Raw genomic sequence first — 24,422 nt, 5'->3', positions numbered from 1 at the left:
TCCTTCCCTCACTTTGTAACGCATCATTCCCTCTCGGGTCAAAATTACCGGAAGCCCTAAAATTATAGTTAGTGGTATAGTATAATTTTTTGTTCAGAAAGCATATTTTATTTCATTTTGATCATATTTTTTCTATTTTGTAATGCTATTTTTTTTATGTTTCATTTTCCCTTAAATTACTAGATTTGATCAATAAATAATAAATAAATAGTAATTTACGCACATTCTTTCAACTTAAATTCAAAATAACTCACAATTTAATGCATACCCTTTAAATTCAGCTCAAAATATCTATTTTTAGTTTGAATTTTGAGCATTTTTAGGTATTTCTATGTGTACTAAAGCATTCCATTCATTCTTAAGGGGGTCAAATTGACCCGCGAGTGAAGGAATTGTTACTTTTTTTTTATTTTAACCACAAAACTCCTCGAATTCATTAAATTATTTGTGTGTGTGTGTATTTGTGGTTCAAGTGCGACTTAAGTCCTGGGGTCTATAAATAACCCGAGGGAAGGAAGAGATTTAAATGTGACACAAACAACAAAACGAAGAGTACGTAATTATGAAGGTCATTTAATTGATTGTTGATTGATCATGATTAATTGCAGGGGTCCATGATCCTGCGCATGGAGCTGAACCTGAAGCCCATGTCCCTGAAGCTCCTGTACTCTCCGGGTCTCAGGTACATCATTCTGCCCCGGTACTGCGGCTGCTCGTACATCAGCCAGTGCCCGTCCATCACGTGACAGGACCGCATCTCAGCCAGACGGTAGCGGTCCGTCATGGACTCGCAGTCATCCGTGAGCTCGTGCATCGTCCCACCGAAGTTCTCCCTCTCGTAGATCCTCATCCTGAAGGCTCCTCTGTGCTGCTCAAACACACAAACACACACACACTAGAACACAGTTCTGGAGGTATTGATGTAACTATGCATCAATGAGAGTTAACACAATTTTACTTTTTTTATCCCAATGGTACGAAACTTGGTAAAGGTTTTGGCACTTGCTGTGAGAACACACAAAAAAAATCATGGACATGATTTGAACAGGTTAAATGGTCCTGAATAAAATAGTCACATGTGCTCTTCGTGGTCAAAAAGCCAAACATGGTTTCCTCTAGTGGAAGCGTTCGGTACTGCAGCCAAATCAAATCTGAACGCTGATAGTCTGAATGTTTTGAGATATCAACCTCAAGTTTTTTATTTATGGCTTTGATTTTCTCACAGTTTTACAGTAAACATGTTTTTGAAAATATGTATTTCATATACAAATTTATTTTTATTAATAAGTGTAAAATTCTCTAACTTTTAAGTTAACTTTTTACACTTCAGCAATAATCTGTCAAGTGCCCTTTTTAAAGAGATCAAACTTCAGTCTGTTGCTCTAAAGATTTACTACAGTTTAAGTTGGGAATTTAATCTTCAGGTCTATGCTCAAAAAGTGAATAAATGGATTATAATTTAGTATCATAAAATCCTCTAAAAATACAAAATATTAAATAAAAAAACACTATCGAACTAAAATATAGTAGCCTACATTAATTTCATTGAAATAAAATAATTTCGGACATATTTGACCAACACGCGAAGAGGGTTGGGGTTTTGATTTGTTAAAAAATGTCATTAAATTGAATTAATGTACTATATTTTAGTTCGATAATGTTTTTTATTTAGTATTTTGACCGTGACCCAGAGTGGGGCGCTGTACCTGCGGGATGATCCTGCAGGATCGGATGGAGTCGCTCAGGCCCAGTCTCTTGCAGTCGGAGTACTCGCCTCGACGAGCGAAGAACTGGTTCCCCATGAAGTTGGAGCGGTCGTAGACCATGAAGCAGCCGCTCTCCACCCGGCAGGAGCTGCAGCGGCTCAGGAACGAGTTGAGCTCCGGGCAGTCATTACCCGTCTCGTACGAGCGGCCCTGGAAGTTTCTGTCCTCGTAGAAGATTATCTGGACCAAACACAAACATGAAGTTTATTAGGAGACCCAGCTAATGTTCTCTCAACGTTTCCCAAGTAACGGTAATAGAACTTCTGCTATCTGGTCTTTAACTCTTTCCCTGCCGTTCGTGTTTTCACTGTTATGCGGTAGGTGGCGCTGTTACTCATCATCTGAAAGAGTACAGAATCTACGGATCAAAACAGATGAAGAAAAAGCAGAAACAAGCGATAGAAGCATTGCTGATGCACATGTAAAATAACATGATCATCAACATTAAACATCATACAAATCAAAACTGTCTATCGTTACTGAATGAAATGTTGAACCCATGAAGAGGAAACGACTGAAGCTTTGAGGTGTTGATGGACTCGATCTTCTCCATCTGTGTTCTGATCATCGCTCTGAATCCCGTCCGGACGAAGTCTTTGACAAAAACGCGTTTTTCTCAGTTTTTTGCTCAAAATTGCTTTTTTATTAATTTTTTTTGGTATAAATTATGCTGCTCTTTATTTTGTTTGCATGTTCAGATATTCATACAACAAAATATTCTGGGGTCCATGAAAATTTTGTAAAAATTTATTTGAAAAAGTTGCTGCTGGAATTTTTTTTTTTATTTTTTTTTTATTTATTTTTTTTATAAATGCTGGCAAGGAAAGAGTTAATAATGTTCTCAAAACATTAAAAACGTTATTTGTAAGTTTTTTTTCTGAAACATTTAGTTGGATGATCTTACAATTTTTCAAAATGTTACAAATTGTTTCAGAACGTTTAGAGAATATTCAAAAGTAATAGAAAAAGACCAAATGAAATGTTTCTTTAATGATTTCATAACCACGAATACAACAGAAAACATTCAAAAGTAACATTCCCATAATGTTTGCAGAATAAAATCCATGTTTAAATGCCATTAACATTCACATAACCAAGACAAAAAGAACATTTTGAACATTCATAAATGATGTTTTCATAGCTGAATGTGAAGAGTGGATGTTTGCTTACCTTGTTCATGGCTGGTTCTGTCTGTGCAGGAGTGATCCGCCGCTGGAGCTTTTATACTTGATCAGCTCTGCTATAGCTTTTTGTTATTCAAATAGTCAAAGCTGATGAACAAGCAAGAGAACTTTTCTGTTAATTTCTGCATCTATCACAGGCTTCCAGGAACAAAACCTGTTGTGCATCGAATGCAGTTTGTGCCTGAATGTTTTAGAAGATTAATGATCCATTTAGTCCATCATCAACACAATAAGAAATATAGTGCCTCACACAACACAATCATTCTTAGATGTGTGGGAATAAAGTAAGAAAAATATATAAATCCTGAACAATACTAAAAATTAGCATCGTCACAGCAATATTTGTATTATTAGCGTTTTGATCAGCCTGAGTTGTGGGATTTATATAGGCTATTTTATAATCATTATTATAGATGAATGCGTTGAAAAAGTAAGACATTCAAATGATTAAACACTGACTACCTTATCTCATCATTAAACCCAATAATTATTGAGGATTTCAACAAAATGCACACAATATGTTTGGAAAAAAATTGAGTTTTTAAAAGCATTTCTGTTCTCATTCCTGCTGGTTTTCCTGGATTGCTGCAGAATGTTATGAACCGCAAGTACAGTTATCAGGATATTTAAGAGGGTTTAAAAGACTGTTATTTAATAATATATTAATAATCAATAATCTTATTTAACCACAAACTATCAGATGAGAACAAAATTTGAGCTGATTTAATCTGAATTTTGTCTGCAATTCTGCTTACAGGGTAATCAAATTTGTTGCGTAACTCATGAACTTTGCAATGTTGACTGTCACTGAAGTAAAACTGAATCAACTTTGAACTGAATTCAGCTGAATTATGACACTGTAACTTGACATGGCACATTAGAATGAGGCGTTTAAAAAAATATGAAAAACATTGTTTATTAGCTTATCTAAGCTAAGTATTGAGGGTTAGCCAATTCTGAGAGAAGAACATAAACCAATATATTTAACCACACAATACACATTAAAGCCGAAAAATATATAGCCTATCTATGCAATTTTCAAGAAGTAAAATCACTAAAAGCCTTCCTTCCGCTGGATAAAATAGTCCCTGACCGTGAACAGCAACAGAAGTTACACACATTATTTCGTCATTAGATGGCGACAAAGACTGTCTTTATGAGTGAGTGAGTCAGTCAGTAGAGAAAACCTTTATATTGAAAGGACTCAAACTAGTGATCACGGAGAAGGAAGACTCAAGTTCACGCACGGACTATCGCCACGGAAAACCCCTGAACTGTTAAAAGTACAATATATCGAAGCGGACATTCAAACGGATGTTTTATTACGAAAATAGGACTGACGTCTTGAAGGAAAGTGCTATATCTACTGTAAATGCAGGTAAGTTACACAAGCTTACTCGATCTCTCACAATACTCTACTACTCTATAAGCTTCAATGAACAATATCAATGAGATCAAACGTGTTTAAGTTGCTAAGAGTACTTGCTAGGGGTGTTGTGTAGTGATACACAGAACCGTTGGGTGAAGCGGTCATAGTTGTGTTAATAGTAAATAAAACACAGCAGAATCAAGGATTGGAACTAACCGTTTTATATAGAGATGTAACGTTATTACATGAATTATTTATATCGCCTTATAGGTAACTTGGTTTTTGTATGTATTTTGTCTTCCGGTCTATATCTTCACAGCGGTCTTTGTATGAATGAACGGCTCGTTTTAAAATCTTCCCGGTCGACTGACATTTGTTAAAACATCTGCTTTAAACAATACAATCCTCATGACAACTTTCATTAACTTTACATTAAGTAAATCCACTTCAAAAGCTAATTACTCCTGGACAGCAATGGCCAAATATATACAGAGCGACCGCAAAACCGGAAGTTCAAAGACGATATTCTAAAGATGGCTGCGGCCTTGTTTCTCTGGTGCATAAGGTCTATAAATCAAGACAAATATAATTTACCATCAGAAATGTGATATATAGTGACTCCTTTCTATGACCATAGGTTGAGATCAGTCTTATTCAAATGATAAATTAATGTCAATGTGTTTGTGTATCTGAGGCCTAGGACAAAAGAGATCTGATCTGTGTTGATGATGATTCAGGGAGATTTTCCCATGAGCTGAAGCGTGTGTGTGTGTGTGTGTGTGTGTGAGTGACAGGAGCGCTGAGAACGCTGAAATAGTTTGATCCATCTGAGTGAACACACACAAACAGCTGATCCCACATCAGCCCCAGCACTGGACAGGACACAATCACAATCACTCCGGACGGTAAACCATCAGCCTCTGTTTGCTCCAGGAAAGATTTATCCACACTTATTATTTTGACAGGCATGAGTGAAATGAATAATACAAAATTAGTGTAACTAATGGTACACATATCCAAAGTTTTATTTTTGAACTATAGATGTACCTCTTCCAGGTCAAAAAGGACCCATAACGGCAAGCACGGAAATTAACGTTACATGAATTTAAAAACACATTTTGCATATTTGCAGGGAAACATAAGCTGTGTTTTCAATCAGAGTCTATTAACACTGTTACAATGAAAGGCTCAAAAACAAAATAAGATTCGTTAACCCCTTAACTGTCACCCACATTTTTTTCCGAATAGACGTGAAAAATCACTATCCAAACGGTTGATATCTCAAGAAAATTAGCTTTTAGTAAGATTTTCTTTGGGCGCAGTTCCAAACTTTTTCACTAGATGGCAGCCAAGCTTATATGACCTAATAAGGGCACATCTATTTACATATGATTTGAATTATCTGATTTGAACTAGGGCTGGGCAAAAAAATCGATTTTTCGATTAAATGTGATTAAAATGTGGTCGATTCAAAATCGATTCTCAACGGCCACGAATCGATTTTTTCCATATTCAGGGCTCGCGGTGCTGCGTCTTCTCATTCTGCACAAGGCAAGCGTCAAGCGCTGCAGGCGTCGATACACACCAGAGACTATTTATATACACACTCGTGTTTAGGAGTCGGGACATGATTCACTTGCACAATCGGGCCAGCATTGCATCGTAACTAACGTTTATCATTTTCACGTCTTTTTTAAGTTTTACCAGTTTAAACATTCAAGCAATTTTAAACTATCCTGTGCTCGCGCACTCGTGCATGTTTTGCATTGCGTGCACATACAGTAAAGCCTAAATCCGCCTCACAAACAGCTCGCCAGTAACAAAAGTTCTTTTTCGTGGATTATATTGCTTTAACAGTTAAAAACACGCAAAATGATGTCAAAACTCTGGTCTTGGTGAGTAACCTCGTAAAGACAGTCGGTCGGTTATGTCTTAAATAAGCATAAAACGCGTGTGACAGACAGTATAATGAAACAGTAATGGATCCGTGCACTAGTTCTTAAAGTGAACGCAGCCATATGTGTCTGCAGAGCCGGCCCTAGACCTTTGGGGGCCCTAAGCAAAATTTGGTTGGAGGCCCCTTTGACCGTTTTAAGGCCTAAAGAAAAGCAATGACTACCTTATAACTACACCATACTATATAACTATATTATACTGTATATACTATGTTTGATGTCTAACAGGAAAATTATGATACCACTGAGCTGAATGGCAGTGCAAGACACACACACACACACTGATTAACTTGCTGAATAAAAAGACAAAGTGATTATCACTGAACAAAGATACATTTTTATTGACACCAGAGTTTAAGAGTCTCAAACTACAGCACACACACACACATATATATATATATATATATGTATATGTATATGTATATATATATATATATATATATATATATATATATATATATATATATATATATATATATATAAATATAAATATAATATTATATAAAATAATAAATAGATTTTTCAAATAAACAAAATTAACAATAACACCTAAAACACCACAAAGAAGATCAATAGTAACAATATTAAGAATAAGGTAACAATTCAATATAACTATTAAAATCCAATCCAAATAAAGAAAATAATTATACATAAAGTTAGACTTAATTTTTAAAATGCAGAAGGTTATCATTTTACAGCCCCTTTATACTCACCAACAGCTGGAGCTTTGCTTACTGGCAGCATATAACGTTACTTTAATAGTGCTCCTAAGGGGACATAAGGAGTAAACTAATGTTAGCCCTTTAGTGTAGAATCCAAACTGGGTTTATATTGTTCTGTTAAATGCTTTAACAGTAACACCACAGCAAATGGTATAGGCCTAATACTAAACCAATTTTATGCAGCATGTTATTAGTATGTAAGTTAAACAACTGTAGCCTAAATCGTGCTTGTATTCATTTTCTAATGTTAAGACTTTTAGTGCAGATTATCCATATTACAGAAATCGGAAAATTAAGCCTACAGGCTTATGTACCTTTATCTTCTTGCTTCTCTTCTTCCAGGCTCTTTTTTGTCGTTTTTCTTGGCCAGAAAGATATTTTCGTTTCTTGTCAGACATCGTCGATTCGTCGGAGTCGCTAACTGACTGACCAAGTGACAACGAGTGACATCATAGGGGCAGTCGGGATCAAGACGCGCGCGCGCCTTCGCGGGGAGCTCCCGGTTGATTTGCCATAATACAGAACTAAATAAATAACAACTCTGTGCTTATCATGATGCCTGATAAAGAGCGCTGTAGGTCCATTTCTTTTTATTTATTTATTTTATGTTACTTTCGTTGTGCGATTTTTCCCCCCCACTAGCTAGCAGTGACTCTAGGGGGCCCTCTGCTGGCCACGGGGCCCTTTGCAATTGCAACGGTCGCTTAGTGGCTCGGCGAGTAGCCTCTCGCTGCATCCTGCGGTGGACATCCAACCCAACCACATCCAAGTGTGACGTCAGAAGCCACCACGCCCATGCCCAAATTGGACGCATTCTCATTAACATTTAAAAACAGGAAGAAGCATCGAGAAGAGAAGACTAGAAGACGAAGGTAACTGCGAAACAAAATGCACAAAACACACTTGCGGTTTTAGTATTCTAGTAAACACTGTTCAACATAATACGGATGAGTTGTATGAGAATGAGATGTTACCTGTTGAAAGCAGCTCTTATCACTTTAATAATAGTTTGTAATGAGGTCAGTGCGGTGCGGCTAATCACTTGACTAGCATTGTCAAAATATCGATGTAATTCGAATCAATAAGGTTTGATGATGTTGTTTTAGAGCTATGATTTATCTTCAACTTACATATTTGGTCATTTAACTCCCCTGTAATGTCTCAACTGAGTTGTGTGTTACATTTGGCTGAGTGAATTTCGTATCAGTAACTACGTTAGATTCTCAACTGAGAATTTTGTTTTGTATACTATTACTATTATACTATACCAACTAACTGCATTATTATATCACCAATGTCATGTTATTTGGATTAAGGGTAAATATGAAAAATATATTATTTCAGTGCTTATGTGTGACGTTACATCCTGTAAATCTTATTCTGCTTGTAAAGAATATGAGATTTGATTGTCACTCTGTCAGTTGTAAATACTCCATATTGAAAAAGTTTGAAGTTGTTCTGTCATTGCTTATATGCAAAGAAGTTATACATGTTTAGATAATGTAATGTGATGATAAACTGTTGTAATATGAATAAGTTTTATTATTGATTCATAGTAAATACAGTGACAGCAAGCCAGCCATCACATCAGCAGACTTTCCTAACTATATTATACTTCTTTTCAGGAGTACTACAATTTTGAAAGCAAGTGATTGTTTGCCATGTCGGGAAGTAAAAATAAACTTTGGTTTGTATCCTAATCAAGTTAGCGTACTGTTAACTGTCGGGCCAAAGGTTTGTCTGAATTGGAATTAACAACTTAACGATAGCTAGGTTAAAACGTTTTGGTCTGATCACTTATCACTTACAACCCTAACTTATCACTTCAAAGTAACTTGGTTGAGCAACCGAATCATTTCACTACATCTTACTTGATAACTCTGTGTATGTGCCAAATTATCTATCTATTCTAGATTAATGGAAAGATCACATAATTATTGTCATTGTCATGTTTTACAGCATCCTACACATTTTCAGTTCAAGCCTGATGCAGATCAATTCTGCCTGGATGGGTGGTTCGAATGTCCCTGCTGCAGTTTTATGACTAAAGAGAAATTCTCATTTTCTATTCATCCATTGCAGGTCAGAGTAGATTATTAATTATTTTTGCACAATGCCCAGTGCACCCTTTTGTTACTGATATTTCTGTTTACACAACAGTGACTGTTCTCTGAAAACTATTTCAGTGAAGTGGAAGATTTTAACCGACAAATTGACAAACAATTGAGGAAAGAAGGGAGACCATTCAATTGATAGGTGTTGCTCTTACATTTACACATTTGGAGTTTGGAATTAGACGTCAGTAACATGAATATTCTATTTGACTTTCTCTCTCTACAACTCCAACATTTCATAAGTGTTAAGTGTTAAATCAGAAATAGACATTTGTTTAACATGTTCAACTGAAATATATATTTCTCTCTCTCTCTCTCTCTCTCTCTCTCTCTCTCTCTCTCTCTCTCTCTCTCTCTCTCTCTCTCTCTCTCTCTCTCTCTCTCTCTCTCTCTCTCTCTCTCTCTCTCTCTCTCTCTCTCTCTCTCTCTCTCTCTCTCTCTCTCTCTCTCTCTCTCTCTCTCAGAGTTGAAGCCATTCTTGCAGCAACTGGTGGAAAAGGGGATCTTTTTGGTGCTTTTGTTCTAGCACAAATAATTTTGTTCTTTCATATAATATAAATAAATACATGTGTATATATAAATAAATTCATGCTTGAATCATTCTCGAGTTTTGCCTTCTGATATCTGGCCATATCATTTAGTGACTGCATATGCTGATTCCATCGTTATTTTACCTGATAATGAGCAAATTAGTTAAACTTAAGGAGGTTTAACAATATACAGTATAATTCAAGAAACTAAGACTCACTCAACTTTTTCAGTTGTTTAAGGATTGATATACATTTTTTATTTGTTTTGTGTAAATTAAATTTTTTCAAAATGCCTCTGATACATTTTGAATAAAAAAAAACACATTTTATAAAAATACTCCTGAGATTAAATGTCTTTCGAACTATGTATGCACAAACTACAAAACTAGGGTCCTGTAACCGGGGTCCTAAAGCTGCAGCCTCCGATTGTGCAGGAATATACTATTGATTTTAAGTAGTATAGTGAATGTGTTGCTATGAACAACTGTGACATTGGTTATTTTAACAAAAAGTTATCACACTTGCATAGATGGGTCATTTTAGACCCATGTGATGTATTAACTTGATGTATTAACACAAAATATTAAATAAAAAATTAATTTGTGACCAAGATATTTTGAACTATGATGATATTTTGATATGTTAAACTCATAAAACCTGTACAGAAGGTGAAGCGAGAAATTAACTGTTTTTTTATGTATTAGAATATTGTGCAAAAGTTCATTTATTTCAGTAATTCAACATAGCTGTAAGCCATAATCATCAAATTTATAACACATAAAGGCTTGAAATATCTCACTTTGCATGTAATGAGTCTATATTATATATTAGTATCACCTTTTAGTTGAATTACTGAAATAAATGAACTTTTGCACGATATTCAAATTTTTCAAGTTTCACCATATTGGTTCTTTAAGGTTTACATAAATTCCATTCTGCTGTTTTATTATTTGATTTCAAAGTCATTTGCTATAACAGGCATTAACTAATAAGTGAGTTCTTAATTTGGTTGTAAAAATGCAATATTTCTATAACCACATAGAAAGAAATGTAAAAAAAGTTTACATTTATTTTTTTTATTTAGAAGGGGTAACTATAAGTGCAGTTTGGATCCCATATAATTAAGAAAGTGACAAAAACTCGTTTTAGTTTAAGTATTGATGCTCCCTTATACGTTTATAATAGCAAAACCATGATTATTTATTACCATTTGTGTAACAGAAATACAAGAGAAATACAAAAATATCGTTTTAAGGTACATTGTTTACTTGTACTACCATGTCATTAACTTACAAAACCAGTGAGCAATGCTCACTGTTAAGGGAGTGATTGTGATTTAGACCATTCCAAGCCTGCCAAAGCGTCACAATTTAACTGCACCAATAATAGCGTCACACTTCTATACAAATAACCTCATCTTTAAATCGAGTCACGTGCCGTATTTGGACATGGGCGAGGCTTCCGACGTCACACTTGGATGGGCGTGGCTTCTGACGTCACACTTGGATGTGGGCCGGGTTGGATATCCACCGCAGGATGCAGCGAGCTGTACTTGGGCTCGGCCGGCTCTGTGTGTCTGTCATTAATTTTGTTGTCAAAACAACATAATATAGCATTAATTGTAAGCAGTCAGAATTAATAGCCTATGTATTTAATTCAGTCAGGACTAAAAGACTATCCAGTGTTATTTTACATTGGATTACTTTATTCAGTTTCTGTAGTATTTCTGACCTACCCAAAAACTTTTCTTTTTATGTCTCTTTATTTGTCTTTTTAGGCCTATTCTATTGTATTTATTTGTGCTACTTTTTTTCAATTTAATTCAAAGATTGAAATCAAGCTTCCATGTGTTGCATAAACTCTTAACAAAAAAATTACCCCATTGTAAAAACAAACATTTAGGTGAGATCAATGTAATAAAAAATTGTCTAAAAAATGATAACTGATATTTAGACTGAGATTTGTATTACATCTATAATCATTATAGTCGAATCGAGAATCGAATCAGGAATCGAAATTCGACTCGAGAATCGAAATCGAATCGAGAATCGAAATCGAATCGAACTGTGAGCTTGTGAATCGAAATCGAATCGAATTTGAACATCTGAATCGATACCCAGCCCTAATCTGAACCATATATTTCCATAATTTTCATACAATTTATGAAGTAGACATCATATTCAGAAGTAGTATGGGCAGTTTGGCAGTATTCGATTTGAATTCAACCTCTAATAAACGCATAAACAAAAACACGTATGTGCGTTAGCTCGCCGCCGCATCACAAATTGAGAATCCATCATTTTTTTCCTTTATATTTAAAACATTTTCAGACCTTTTTTTTTCTCATAAAATTTAATTGTTGTTATCCTTTGAACTCTTGGCCTGAAAACAAACTGAGGTTTCTACCAATCTTTCATGATTTTTCATGTTCATCGCCATCTGAACACGCCTAATGAGTATGAAATATTCTTGTTGCAAACTGTGACAGGTAATTAAAGGGCTTGTTGGAAAGATCAAGTCAGTTCTCATTCATCAGGGTGTATCCGTACATTATTTGGGAACACCTGTGTGTGTGTGTGTGTGTGTGTGTGTGTGTGTGTGTGTGTGTGTGTGTGTGTGTGTGTGTGTGTGTGTGTGTGTGTGACACTTCTTAACATGGGTGTGTTCAGTATTACTCAAGAAAAGGAATCTGTTGATTATCCCTGTTACCTGCACTGTTAACAATTTTCTTGTATTTTTACAGTACAGTACTGGCAGCAAGGTTGCCAGCAAGGTACTGTATTTCGATTTACAGTAACTGTACTGTAATTCAATTTACAGTACACACGAACAGTACTGTAAACTACAAAACAGTATTGTACTGTATTTTTACTGTATTTTGTCATTTTTGTCTGCTTCTGTTGTAATTTATACGATATTGTACTGTAATATCTATATTGATATATTGATACATTATTGCAAAACATTGTAATTTTCAAATTACTAATGATATTATAACTATATAATATGTAGTTATTACAGTATATAAATCTATAGGCAATAATATTATAATGCAACTTCAGAATAACTGCAAATCAAAAGACAATCCAAACAATGTTCTTGTCCAAAAAAAAATTTATTGATCAATTACACTATTAAAACCATGTGAACGCATTTAAGAGAGAGGTTGAGAAACTGCATGACTTGCAGCTGTAGCTGGACATACTTAAAGGGATACTCTACTGGTTTTTCATATTAAACTATCTTATTCCCTTAACTAAGACGAGTTGATGCATACCTCTCTCGTCTCAGTGCGTACACTACATCGCTGTCTTGCGGCGAAACTTTGTTAGATCTTATCTCAGCCCTGTTCATTCAATACGTGCCCAGAAGAGAAGCGACCAAACACCTCCACGTTTTCCCTATTTAAATACAGTTACACGAGTAGTGTGACTCGACCTAGGACGGTGACACAAAATAAAACGTTGCGCTTTTCTGAGCGTGTAAAATGGATAACTATATTGTATGGCAGAATACCATAGCAAGTGCTTGGGAGCACTTCGACTCTGCGCAGTAATATCATCTCTCGTGAAAAGTCCTCTCCCCCCGCTCCCTCTCCTCCTCCCTCTCATTTCAACGGGAGCGGACTTTTCACGAGAGATGATATTACTGCGCCGAGTCGAAGTGCTCCCAAGCACTTGCTATGGTTTTCTGCCATACAATATGTTATCCATTTTACACGCTTAGAAAAGCGCAACGTTTTATTTTGTGTCACCGTCCTAGGTCGAGTTACACTACTCGTGTAACTGTATTTAAATAGGCAAAACGTGGAGGTGTTTGGTCGCTTCTCTTCTTGGCACGTATTGAATGAACAGGGCTGAGATAAGATCTAACAAAGTTTCGCCGCAAGACAGCGATGTAGTGTACGCACTGAGACGAGAGAGGTATGTATCAACTCGTCTTAGTTAAGGGAATAACATAGTTTAATATGAAAAACCAGTAGAGTATCCCTTTAACTTGGCTGGGATTTTGAGGTGGTACTGGAACCTTGGACCGATGACCAAAACTGAAAAAGACATGACACACAAAAACACATGACAAAATCTGTTAGCCACAGCAACAAAGATGAGCAGACAGACAGTGGAAGAGAGAAAATTCTGTAGAAATAACAAAAACAGCCACACACAAAAAAGTAATCTTTAGATTTTAAAACTTTAAGTTTAAAACATTGTATTAACATGGCTAATACTTACATAAAACTCCTTCCCAGGCTGCAAATTGTCCCACACTGTAGAGCTGTAAGAAATCAAAATAAATAGTATTCAGTTAACGGTTATGTGTTTCTTGTTAAGGAAATATCTCATAAATCTGCTTACAATACATCTAAGTTAGGTTAATAAAACATAAGCTTCACTTGACCTCTCTAAATATTCTAACTTGATTTTTTGGCATGCAGTTTACTTATCTTTGTTGCCTAATAGATCATTAACTCTGATAGTCTGAAGTTTTTCAACAATTTACACCTTTATTTATATTTTTAATTATTATAATAATCAATATAACTGGGTCTCCTGCCTAAATAGAAATGAAGTAAAAGGCTAAACTGGTACCAATAGCCAATCTCTCTAAGCCCATCTCTCTAAGCCCAAATAAATCACCCATTTTGCGTTGCAAAGGACAGTGCAATATTTTAAGCCTTATTTTCACGCGTCTTATTTTGTGTCTAAACGACTTCAATTTGGTCCAGTATTGATCATAAAATCATCAAGTTCGTCATTCGGGAAACGGACTGCAAATATAGCAGTTTGATCAAAATGTATATCGTTATGTCTGTTATAAGTGCTTGTTTTTACCACTGACAGGCTCGGGTGTTCCCTACAGAGATAGGCCTAACAGTTAACGTTAGACTAACATGTCAAATGCAGTAATTTTATCTCGCAGACCATCGTAAAACACATTTAATTAAAACTCGACAGAAACAAAATAAAACTCACAAAAGACCATCGGTTTTGTCTTTCCACCGTTCCAACAATCACCAAATCTGTTTTGGTCGAAATAAACCGTAAGGTAATGTTAATTCACGGAGTTATAACGTTAAATTTGAAAATGTCAGGACAAGCAGCGGGGTGAAAGAGCAGATAACGTTAACAAACTGAACAGTGTTTTTGCAACCGTCGCTGGCTAAACTTTCACTGTCATTTCACATTAAAAGCTATGTAGGCTACACACTATAGCGTAACATCCTATAACCTTATTATAAAATTCAAAATTAACTTACCAAATTTCCAGATATCCGCAGAGTGAGATATCCGCGCTGAGTGAGTGAACTGCCGCAGTTGTGCTCTGACGTCAGTCAGGCGGCGCGCGCGCTCTCTGTTTACAGCAACCCTGTATATTTGCCTGGCATGTTACAGCCAGGTTACAGCTAGGTTACAGCAACACTAAAATGTACTGTAAAATGTTCCCGCTCAAACAAAATTACCCAGAATGCAATGCAAATTACGGTATTTTACTGTAATATAGAAATGCAGTATTGTACTGTAGGTTTTTACAGTACTGTGCTGCTAAATCTACAGCGAAAGTTAACAGTGTGGTTACAGTGTTGCATGTCTGAACTAATTCATCATTCTTTTCTCTTTCTGCCGTCCATCGTTTACCCGGTTTGACGAGTTACAAGATCTCAGACTGAAGGCGTCGCCTAATCTGCAAAAGATTATTACTGAACTTCAGAGCTCGATGAGAAACATCCCAAATATGATCGGCAAGACCAATATCTTACTTAGAATCTATTTAAATGTTCATTGCCTGAACATTTAAGGAAGCTTTCCAATGATTTTAATGATATAGATCGGTCAGTAAGGATTCAAAAATACTTTAGAGGAAGATTTTTATTTTATTTTAAACATTGGATAATTTATTTATCCTTGTCACCTACTGGTCAGAAGTGGGCGGGGTCAAGGAGACGATGATGTAAACTAGCCAATGATGTGTTGCCCTGTGACAGAGTAATGTCACTATGTAATTAAAATACAGGAGTCTTTCAGTTTAGTTTCAAGTGAAGATAAAGTTGAGTTATGAATGTAAAGTACAGTTGTACATCAAAAATCATCAAGAAAAATCTCATTGTGTCATGAGCCCAAAAGTCCCAGTACAAATAGAAAATAAAATAAAAGGCATTGTTCCACAACCCGTGAATATCATAAACGTCATAAAATAATCATAATTCAAGGCTCCTAGTTATATTTAAATGAAAATAGAAATGTTTCCTTCTAAGAAATAAAGCCTTCTAGTGCATGGCACTGAAAATTAAAAGTGCGGGAGATATAATACTTTTTGATATGATTCAATATCGGGTTTTATTAACATATCACAAAAATGTTAAAGGTCTGTCTGGTGGGTCGATGGTGTTTCAAAACTATTTCCTGTGAAAATCTATATCACAAATCACTTGTGAAATAACCTCCATACACAAATACATATAGATATAATAGATATGTCACAATTTTACATTAATTCAGGACACTTAACAGTCTTCTAATGAAGTTGGGGGTTGTTTTACAAGAAAACAATTTTTTTTTAACTTCCCTCTGTAGTCAATAATTGTCTCCCTTAAAACTCATCTTTGATCACCAAAATGACGTATTTAACCTTTTTTCCTTAAAATATTTTGAATGTAACTCGACACCCTTGCCTCATTTAATATACATGGTACTATGAATATGAAAATGAGCCCCGCCTCCACTCACTCACTCAGCTCAGAGATCCACTGGTTGACGATCACACGTTGATGATCTGATTGGTTACAAGGTCGTTTGTGACGTCAGAAACACCAGCGATTTCAAACCGTGTTTTTGAGACTGTCTTTGGTTCACTGCAGTTTTAAGGAGAAAATACTCAGCAATGCTGTCGACTTATGAACGTACACATGGTTTGTCTTAAAGCATATTAAAAACACCACATAGACATATAAACAACATTAAAAGCTGGATTTTCACCACAGGGGGACTTTAACAAAAGTCAAGACAGAAATCAGACTATCATAATGCTTTGGAAGACTATTTTGAAATTCAGTATCACAATAAATATTGTGCAAAACAGGAGATTAAAAAAAGCCCCCAGAGAGCAAAAGCGGTTCTTGACTAAATTTTTAAGAACCCTTTATGCAAAAAAGTTTCTGAAATGTCTTTGCATAGTACTCGTTTAATTCGTCATTCCTATGATACAGAATGTTTACTAGCTGCATAATTCATCAAATTGAATCAAATAAAAATGAACTGAAATTAAATCCATAAAGTCCCATGATAGATAGTCTATATATGAAGCGCATATAGAACCTTTTCCCAGTGTCACCCAAAGAGATTTGATTTGGGTCTTGAGAGGTTTGAAGGCTCTTCTGTCGCATCTTTCTCGAATCGGTCCATGAGAGAAGTGCTGTGCACGATCTGCGACCGCAGACTGATTTTATTCAGACTGGGTCTCATTTTAGTAAACGAAGATTTCCTGCGAAGAGAAGATTTCCTGGTCACGCCGCTACTTTCCTCTTCGCTACTGTTGTGGTTTTGTGTTTTCAAAGGTCTGAAGTTGGACTGAATAACCCTCGATAATCTCCAGCGACTCGTGTCTCCAACATCCACGTGATCCGTGTCAGATTCAACGCACGCGCCCACGATGTCTAGAATGTTCTGCGCGATGTCGCTCTTTAAATACTGACACGCTTTTCTCCCGTTGTAATCGCGAGCTTCCACGTCGGCGTCAAACGCGCCGACTAGCAACTTAACGACCTCGAGATGATTATGCATCGCGGCTAAATGTAAAGGCGTGTATCCCGCGCTGGAGCGCGCGTTGACATTCAGCGCGATGCCATTTTCTTTGGCAAAGTTGACTAGCATTACGATCAGCTCGTGTTTCCCGAGCTTTGACGCCCAGTGTAAACAAGTGAATCCCGTAATGAAGTCTTTCCTAGTAATGAGGCTGGGATCCCTGAGAAGAAGCCGATGGAGACTGTCCCAGTGTCCGTCAGACGCGCTCATCATCCAGTCGTGCTCCAGCGGCTCGAGCGTCAACGACGCGGGCTCATAATCGGCGTCAGGACGCGGAGAGTCGCGACACCTTCCCGGGAGATAAACGGAGCTTCTCAGACGAACCTGAGACGAACTGTCAATCAAACCCTCGGTGAAATGTTTACGGTTGAAATCGTCAGTTAAACGGTTTTCTTTTCCAGACTCTGATTCACTTTTCACTTCATTTCCCAAACTAGTTCCCTCAGATTGTTTCCTCTCTTGTTCTTCATCTTTACTCTCTGATCGGTTTATTTTTGGACTTAAATCAGTTTTATCCTCCTTCGTCGTGCTACTGTGTTTATTCCCCATGTCAGATTCTGTCGCTCTCTGTGAAAACCTGACTGAAGGATCCGGTTGTGATTTTACATGACCAGTTCCGTAACCCGAGCCAGGTAACGTTAACATTAACATTCCTTCTTTTCCTCCACTTTTGCTGACACAGGCCTTATGTTCTTCTTCTCCGTGGGATTTGAGCTCATTCATGTCACTCTTCTCGTTTGAACGCCTGAATTTCTTTTTGAGGCAAACGTATTTCTCTCCGTTTTCCTCTTTAACGTAAGCCACGCTATCTACGTAACGTTTAAAGGCTTCCTTCGCCGCTTGTTTTAACGCAGGATCTTTGGGGATTGTAGCTCGAAAATTATCCGTTAAATCCGCGTTCTTCACGCGTCCTCCGTTCTCCTTAATGAAATATAAAACCGCTTCTTGGTTGCATTCGGTCGCCATGGTGTGTGTATTCATCAAGCGAAACACTGCCTCTGTAAATCAACTATCACGGACTATTTAACAGTACATCAATAGATGATATATCAAGGTAAACAGAGAATGCTGCGTTTATCCTTTATTCCCCAGTTAATCTGCTTGATGCTCTTCATCCCCGCCCGCCCGCTCGCTCGCTCGCTCGCTCGCTCGCCCGCACTCTCTCACTCGGGTTGGTAGTTCTCCATGTCTCCTGCAGGTGGCGCTGTTCATCAGCCTCCTCATCTGTAGTGAAAACCAATGGATTTACGAATGTGTGACCCTGGACCACTAAACCAGTCACATGGCTAAATTGTATATGTAAAAAACTTTCCACTGATCTGTGGTTTGTTAGGATAGGACAATATTTGGCTGAATTTGAAAATCTGGAATCTGAGGGTGCCAAAAAATAAATAAATTGAGGATTCACTCACAAACATAAATATTGTATAAATCTACGGTAGGAAATTTACTAAATATCTTCATGGAAAATGATCTTTACTTAATATCCTAATGATTTTTGGCATAAAATAAAATACCCGTGTGACTCGTGACTGGTTTTGTGATCCAGGGTCACTTGGTAAGCCATGACTTGACTTTTATTCATTTCCAGGAAATGAATTCTTGATATCAACTATTCAGTTGTCACTAGTTAAAATGTTAATTCAACAATGACGTCATCACTCGCAAAAATACAAATTCTTGATATCAAGAATTACATTTCAAGTAAAAAACATTATTCTTGATAGGCTATCCAGAATTTATATCCTGGGAATGGCAAAAGGTAAACTGTTTTTTTTACGCAGGATATGAATTTGTAATTTCAAGAATTACATTTCAACTAGTAAAAAATATAATCCTTGATATCTGTGATTGTATTTTCAGTAATTAAATGTTCACAAAGGCCGCCGTTCAAATTCAATTGTTGATGAAATCAAGAAATCAATTGAAATTCCAATTTCACATTTCAGAAATACTTGAAAAAAAAAAGTCATTTATGATATCAATAATTACTTTGTTACAAGTAAAAATATAAATTCCTGAAATCAAGAATTCAATTGTCACTATTTGAGATGTTAATTCTTGATATCTGTAAATGTATTTCAACATGTTACATTTGTTATTTCTGATATCTGTAAATTTATTTTTTACAACACAAATGCACCATCACTGAGCGGACTGAAGCGGCTGTACAGCCGAAACAAACTCTGTTGCATTATGTTCTCTGTAAAGCCGCTTTGAAACAATCTTGTGTTGTAAAAAGTGCTATATAAATAAAGGTGACATGCATGATATCAAAACTGAACATTTTTACTAGTGGCAATTCAACTGTTGATATCAAGAGCAGATATTTGCACTAATAACCACGTAATTATAATCAAAATTTATGATTTTTTTTACTTTCAAGAATTGTATTTCTGAAATGTGAAATTGGAATTTCAACTATAAGAAATAAATTCTTGATATCCGTAACTGAGTTTGAATGGCAGCCTATGTAGCAGATATCAAGAATTATAGTTTATAGTTGAAATTTAGTTCTTGATATCAAGAATTCGTATTTCTGCAAGTGATGACGTCATTGCAAAATCGCAAAACCCGGACAAAAAATGTAAAGTCACAATCGTGAGATATAAACTCACAGCCAGCAAAGAAATAGATATATATACTCATATTAGGAAGATATTATATCTATATACACAGGTGAAACTCAAAAAATTTGAATATCGTGCAAAAGTTATAATTTTGATGATTATGGCTTAAATTAATTACATAAAATTTATTTTAAAAAAGGATTTTAAATACAGAAATGTCGACCCTCTGAAAACTACAATCGTGCATATGTATATAGTTATATATATACTAAATATATTAGTTTCACCTTTGAATTACTGAAATACATGAACTTTTGCACGATATTCTAATTTTTCGAGTTTCACCTGTATATTCATATTAGGAAAGCTGGTGTCCGCCTTGGAATTTAAAAAAGTATTTTTTTGCAATTGTGAGTTTACGTCTATACAAGATTAAGAAAAAGAAAATCACAATTAACCACTGAGTTAAAATTGTGAGAAAAGTTTTATATACATTAATTACACAGTATTTTAGAGCAATTTTTACGAATGTGTATGTGACCAATCAAATTTAAAAGAATTGAATTGCTAAACCATTGCGATAGAATTAAACAGAAGTCTAGGTTAAATTTAAAAATGGTATTAAAACACGAATTTAAAAAGACAAAACAAACAGACTTTCAATTCTTTCTGAAGATTCATCATATAAAGACGCCAGTTTAGTGACCAGGTTTTAATTGAAACATTGGTGCAACATCATTTCAATGTCACATCACAGCATGACCTGTAATGTTCACAATATTTACAAAACTGCTGTTTAGGACATCTTTAAAAAAATCAATTGAAACAATAAGAAATTATGGACTTTAACAAACTAAACCTAACAGCCACATCAAAGCTATCAGAAACAAACATAATCAAGTGCACAACATACTTTACAAAGTCGACTGCTGTAAAGTACATACCGGTGAGAAAATATATACTCAGATACGCATCGGGGGAAATATTGACATCAGAGAGGTTCGTAATACCAGTCAGATACCAATGAGAAAATAGCAAGCAAAGACGACAAAATAAAAATGTTCACACACACACACACACACACGGAGGAAATGAAAGAATATGACTCAAGAATAGAAATGGAAAGGTAGGGCAACACTGACCACATGAACACAAAATGTATTTTGACCTTGAACAGTAAGACTTTGAACACAGAGCCGCATCATTGCACTGACAACAGAGTCGACTTCACCAGCAGACACACACACACACACACACACACACCGTCCGTCTGTTCATGGGCTTCAATGATTTCACCTCTGGATATTTGCGTTGATATAGTTTTCAGATCCACTGCATGGAAATATTGCACTTAATTTTGTAGTGAACTTTTGTATAGACCGAATCCGAGGAGAGAAAACGGTCCAAACCCGGTGTTTAATCGGCCCTAGATTAGAGTTCAAAATGCAAACTGATGAGAGACAGCAATGTGCTGTAAAATACTACACATATCTATAGAGTTTACACACAAAAAATAATTTAATAAGCTCTTCATATTGAGTTAGTGTTACTGGCAGATGTGCTAATTATATACAACCTGTCCTGACCCCAACGGTGACCTCTGACCTCCAGGGTGAGGCTCGTTCTAGTCTATGACCCCACAGTGCTGATCGTGTTTTCATGAAAGCGTCACAGACACAAACTCAATTTCCCATGATATCGGGACTTTCCTGAGTCTGTATGAGATCCCACAAATCTGTCTTTCATTAATGCAGTAATAACACATTACAAGATTGGGTCGTGTTAAAGATGCACTCAGGGATGTTCGGATGTTGGCTGGACGATATGTATACGTTCTCGGACTGACAGTTACGAAAGCTCGTTTCTGCCACAGAATTAAAAAAAAAAAAGGTCAAAATTCTTACTTTTTTGCCAATTGCGAGATATAAACCCACAAATGCGTGAAAAAAGTCCGAACTGCGACTACCTCGGAATTAAAATAAAGTCAGAATTGTGAGACAGACAATTGTTAGATGTAAACAATTTCATAATTGAGAGTTCATATATCAGAATTACGACTATTTTGCAGAATTGCGACTTTCTTAGAAATGCTACTATTTATCTCGCAATTCTGACTTTATAACTCAGGATTCAGGAATTAAATAAATTAAATAAATATAAACTCATAATACTGAGGAAAAAGTAAGAATTGTGAGTTTACATCTCAAAATTACAACTTTCTTAGAATTACGACTTTCTTAGAATTACGACTTTCTTAGAATTCTGACTTTATAACTTGCTATTGAAATTCTGAGATATAAACTCGCAACTGCGAGAAAAAAGTCCAGATTGTGAGTTTATATCGGAATTCCTTTTTTATTTCTCAGAATTACGACTCTCAGAATCGCAACTATTTCTCTTGTAATTCTGACTTTATAACTCACAAATTAAATTAATTCTGAAATATAAACTTGCAATTCTGACTTTTCTCGCAGTTGCAAGTTTATATCTCAGAATTCTGAATTAATTTAATTTGTGAGTTATAAAGTCAGAATTACAAGAGAAATGTTTGCGATTCTGAGAGTCGTAATTCTGAGATATAAAAAAGGAATTCCGATATAAACTCACAATCTGGACTTTTTTCTCGCAGTTGCGAGTTTATAAGAATTGCGAATATCTTGCAATTTTGACTTTTACGCAATTGAAATAAAGTCAGAAATGGGTGATTTAAAGCCATAATTGAGAGGCAAAAACACACAATTGTAAGATATAAAGTCATAATTGAGAGTTTATATCAGAATTGTGTGACTATTTATCGCAATTCTGACTTTATAACGCGATTACAACTTTCTTAGAATTACGACTTTCTAAAAATTGCCGCAATTGGCAGAAAAAAAATCTCAGAATTACGACTATTATTCTTGCAATTCGGACTTTATAACTCGCATCTGAGCAAGAAACGGCTGAAGACGCTATCGGCAACACTTGATCCATTAATACCAACACTTTCCTTTCTCTTGTTGTCCTATTGTTAGTTCCACTGCTTCTATTGCTCTTCTCATTTGTAAGTCGCTTTGGATAAAAGTGTCTGCTAAATGATTAAATGTAAATGTTACTGAAATAAAGTCAGAATTGTAAGATATAAACTCCCAATTGCGAGAGAAAAAAACTGTCAGAATTGAGATCAAGTCGCAATTACCTTTTTAATTTGTTTTATTCTGTGGCAGAAACAAGCTGATCCCCATTATCTCGATATCCCAAAAGCGAATGTTTTCAGTTACTGTCGGCGTGGAAGTTCGTGAGATAAAGTGAGCGTTTCATTACACTACTGATAAGACTGGAGGCCGAGTGGACAATGACATGATACTCTACTGTTCATTTCTAAACCAGTGAAACTTCAAGGAGAGAAAATAATGAGTGGATTTTGAAAGGCAAAACAAACTAAAATAATACTGAAGGGTACGTATCTGTGTGTACACACACACACACACACACGTATAAGGCTTTACCGAGCATGTGCCGTATTATTGCCAAGATTTACTGAACATGTCAGGGAGTTTCATACATCATGTCTAACACACATTATAAGGCCTCAGTTTTCCTCTATGTTGGCCATTACAGTATGAAACCAGTGTTTCATCGAGGTGGTCTAACTCAAACAAATATGACAAAAGAAAAAACTAAATAACGGTATAAAGACAGAAAACATCACAGGACGATTCTAAACGTATGAGTATATTAGTGTTTAGTGCTGGAAGACCTGAACTATATATAGAAGCCCGCAAGTCAAACCCGCAACTAGCCCATTGAGCTGGTGAAGTCCACTCCGACACACACACACACACACTCAAAATACAACTCAAACTGAAGCTTAGAAAAGTCTCAGATTGACTCTTATTCATTGTAATGTCACAGGGCCTTATGGGCCGCTGAGACATTTCTGCTTTGTGTTTTGTACAGCTGAAGATAAAGTGTGCATCGAGTTGGCTTGTACATGTCATTATCCTACAGTATTTACACTTCTTCCCATGTTTTTACCATGAAACTTCTGTATTGTCTATATACACATTGAAAACATATCAGAAATATTTGGACTGTCTGTGTTCTTAAATGCAGTTTTTTTTTTTTTTTTTGCTTTTTCAATATTTTTCCTTGTACACTAGAAAAAAATAGTTCTTCAGCAAGTTGTCTTTGCTGCCTTTTCTAATTGGCTGATCCAGCACCTGTCAGTCACAGGGTGTGGGCGGGGCCACGATGAGCGTCTGCTAGTGTGTAGCACCACGATCACAGAGAGAGAGAGAGACACTGAGAGAGACGCTGCTGTTATCTGGAGATTTTCCTCCTCTTGGGTTTGGGCAGTTTGACTTGACGATCCTGGTGAACCTGCAGATGGACAGACAACAGATTCACTCAGCCAATCAGGTGTGTGAGAAT

At 36.0% G+C, this 24,422-nt stretch overlaps 3 protein-coding genes and 1 long non-coding RNA gene across 6 annotated transcripts in view; all 4 read right to left on the bottom strand.

The window, feature by feature from the left end:
* Positions 1–557: 557 nt before the first annotated feature.
* crygm4 (crystallin, gamma M4) lies at positions 558–1,967 on the bottom strand (the record flags this gene model as incomplete). Its single annotated transcript, XM_056241589.1, has 2 exons — positions 558–868; positions 1,707–1,967. Coding segments are annotated over 2 exons (531 nt in total), but the record flags the coding sequence as incomplete, so codon positions are not given.
* Positions 1,968–13,633: 11,666 nt separating this feature from the next.
* Positions 13,634–15,210, bottom strand: LOC130076490 (uncharacterized). The gene is made up of 3 exons (XR_008805656.1): positions 14,898–15,210; positions 13,873–13,915; positions 13,634–13,685 (listed from the first exon to the last, which is right to left on the bottom strand). It is a non-coding gene; the product is annotated as an uncharacterized LOC130076490 (long non-coding RNA).
* Positions 15,211–16,886: 1,676 nt separating this feature from the next.
* On the bottom strand, positions 16,887–18,557 carry sowahcb (sosondowah ankyrin repeat domain family Cb). Its single transcript, XM_056241582.1, has one exon. It carries the CDS (start codon positions 18,403–18,405, stop codon positions 16,966–16,968), a length of 1,440 nt encoding a protein of 479 aa, XP_056097557.1. The 5' UTR covers positions 18,406–18,557; the 3' UTR covers positions 16,887–16,965.
* A 4,921-nt stretch (positions 18,558–23,478) lies between these two features.
* LOC130076472 (methyl-CpG-binding domain protein 5-like) overlaps positions 23,479–24,422 on the bottom strand; it is a 38,382-nt gene continuing 37,438 nt past the window's right edge. For all 3 annotated transcript variants that reach the window (XM_056241552.1, XM_056241553.1, XM_056241554.1), the window contains exon 11: positions 23,479–24,371. In XM_056241552.1, coding sequence (XP_056097527.1) covers positions 24,312–24,371 — 60 coding nt within the window. In that variant the 3' untranslated portion in view covers positions 23,479–24,311. The remainder of the gene's footprint in view (positions 24,372–24,422) is intronic.

This window comes from Rhinichthys klamathensis, unplaced genomic scaffold (assembly GCF_029890125.1).
Source record: "Rhinichthys klamathensis goyatoka isolate OS25496 unplaced genomic scaffold, OSU_Roscu_1.1 h1tg000654l_1, whole genome shotgun sequence".
In the NCBI taxonomy this organism is placed as follows: Eukaryota; Metazoa; Chordata; class Actinopteri; order Cypriniformes; family Leuciscidae; genus Rhinichthys; species Rhinichthys klamathensis.
This window is presented reverse-complemented; position numbering and strand designations above follow the sequence as displayed.